This window comes from Galeopterus variegatus, unplaced genomic scaffold, assembly GCF_000696425.1.
Source record: "Galeopterus variegatus unplaced genomic scaffold, G_variegatus-3.0.2 Scaffold1342, whole genome shotgun sequence".
Classification (NCBI taxonomy): domain Eukaryota; kingdom Metazoa; phylum Chordata; class Mammalia; order Dermoptera; family Cynocephalidae; genus Galeopterus; species Galeopterus variegatus.
In genome coordinates, this window is record NW_007727453.1 from 83,752 (window position 1) to 85,362 (window position 1,611).

Here is a 1,611-nt window from a genome sequence, read left to right on the forward strand (position 1 = left end):
CAAATTTTCTTCTCTCACCCCAATGGATTGTCTTATATCCAGTCTACTGACTGAAAGGACTCACAGATGGCTTCTAGATGGCTTGGTGAGAGCAAGGTTCTCTAGTGTCAGGTCACTAAATACATGTGGCCCCAATTCACCCATTGGCACACTCCCTTCAATTAATCCTATTAAAAGCAATTGGCTCTACTTTTAAAAATAAAAATTAAAAAAAGATAACTCAGTGAAAGAGTGATGATTTAACAGGCTTTTTTTCCAGTGGAACCAGCTTTTTATGGTCATGCTAAATGCTGTATTTCATTCCAAATGAAAAGAGCTAAACTACTGATTATACTGTAGGATAAGGAGAAAGGCAATAAAGCTGCAGTATATCCTTGAAGCATGCCAAAATGATATGGTAAGGGAAAAAAAGGTTTTATCTCATAAGGTCATAAACACTGAACCACTTAATTTTTCATTCCAGGAAATCAGCAGTCACCAACACGACACTTTGCAAAATATTTAAAATTTGTGATAATAACAAGTACTGCAGTGGCACTCCGTGTGGTTCTCCACTTTGGCATTTCCCATTACTGTGGCCTAAAGGGGAAGGAAAGAAGATGATAGATAGATACATACATACATACATTTGGAAAATATTAAATAAAATTGTCTGCAGCCAACTGAACTAAATAGATGCTTGCTACATTTGCATACTCTCCCTTTCAGGGAATATTTTCACTCTAAAAGTTTGAGTTTGCATTCATTACATAAGTACACTACTTTCTCCCAACCTGCCCCTTGTCACCTCCACTGCTCTTCTCTTCATTTTGACTTAATCCAGCCTGTGCCCACAGGCAGCTAACTCTTCTAATGACAGAGTACAAATGCAGACCCTGCCTGTACAAATGCCCAATAAAGGATTGCATTAAATCGCTTGGATGTGCTCTGTGAATATTTTTCTGGCTGGGCTATTAGAAAGCCCATATTATGAGATAGTAAGTATTCTTTAAGTTCTTACCTTGGTAAATGCTTTGGCCACACAGCATGTGGCCTCCGAGGTGATGTTCTTTGGAACTAACATTGTCTTCTTAGACCTTGCTGGAGTGGGATATGCTCTGGAGAAGCAGCAGCCCATGCACTGATAAATTGGGGCACCCAGTTTAGAGAAGTATTTGTTTTCCTTTAACTTGCATTCTGGGCAACCTATCAGGGAAAAAATACATGGAGTAAAATAATACAAGAAAGATTCAAAAAGAAATTATGAATTTTTTCATATTATGAGATAGTAAGTATTCTTTACCATCAAAGAATAAAAGGGAAATAAATAAATAATTTGGGGCTATATGTTAAACTTCTTATAAAATATCTATTTTTATTGATTACATTATTTTCATGGGAAAACAATTTTTTGCAGACATGCATGGGAAATCTCAATTGTAGTAGTTTCTTTCTCTTCAGCATGGATTTTCTATCTCAATGCTAATAGTATGCCTAGAGGGAACACAAAACTTGACAGATGAAAACACCACATTCAACTAAAAGCAGAATTTTGCCCAAAGGCAAAATATTTTCCCCTTTAGAATCTGCTATTGTTGGGGCCGGCCCGGTGGCGCACTGCTACAGTGCACC

General features: G+C 37.2%; 1 protein-coding gene across 1 annotated transcript in view; it reads right to left on the reverse strand.

The window, feature by feature from the left end:
• Positions 1–232: 232 nt before the first annotated feature.
• Positions 233–1,611, reverse strand: part of CGA (glycoprotein hormones, alpha polypeptide) — a 16,905-nt gene continuing 15,526 nt past the window's right edge. The window contains exons 3-4 of the mRNA XM_008576376.1: positions 1,001–1,185; positions 233–579 (exon numbers count right to left, since the gene is read on the reverse strand). Of these exons, the coding sequence (XP_008574598.1) occupies positions 502–579; positions 1,001–1,185 (263 nt within the window). The 3' untranslated portion in view covers positions 233–501. The remainder of the gene's footprint in view (positions 580–1,000; positions 1,186–1,611) is intronic.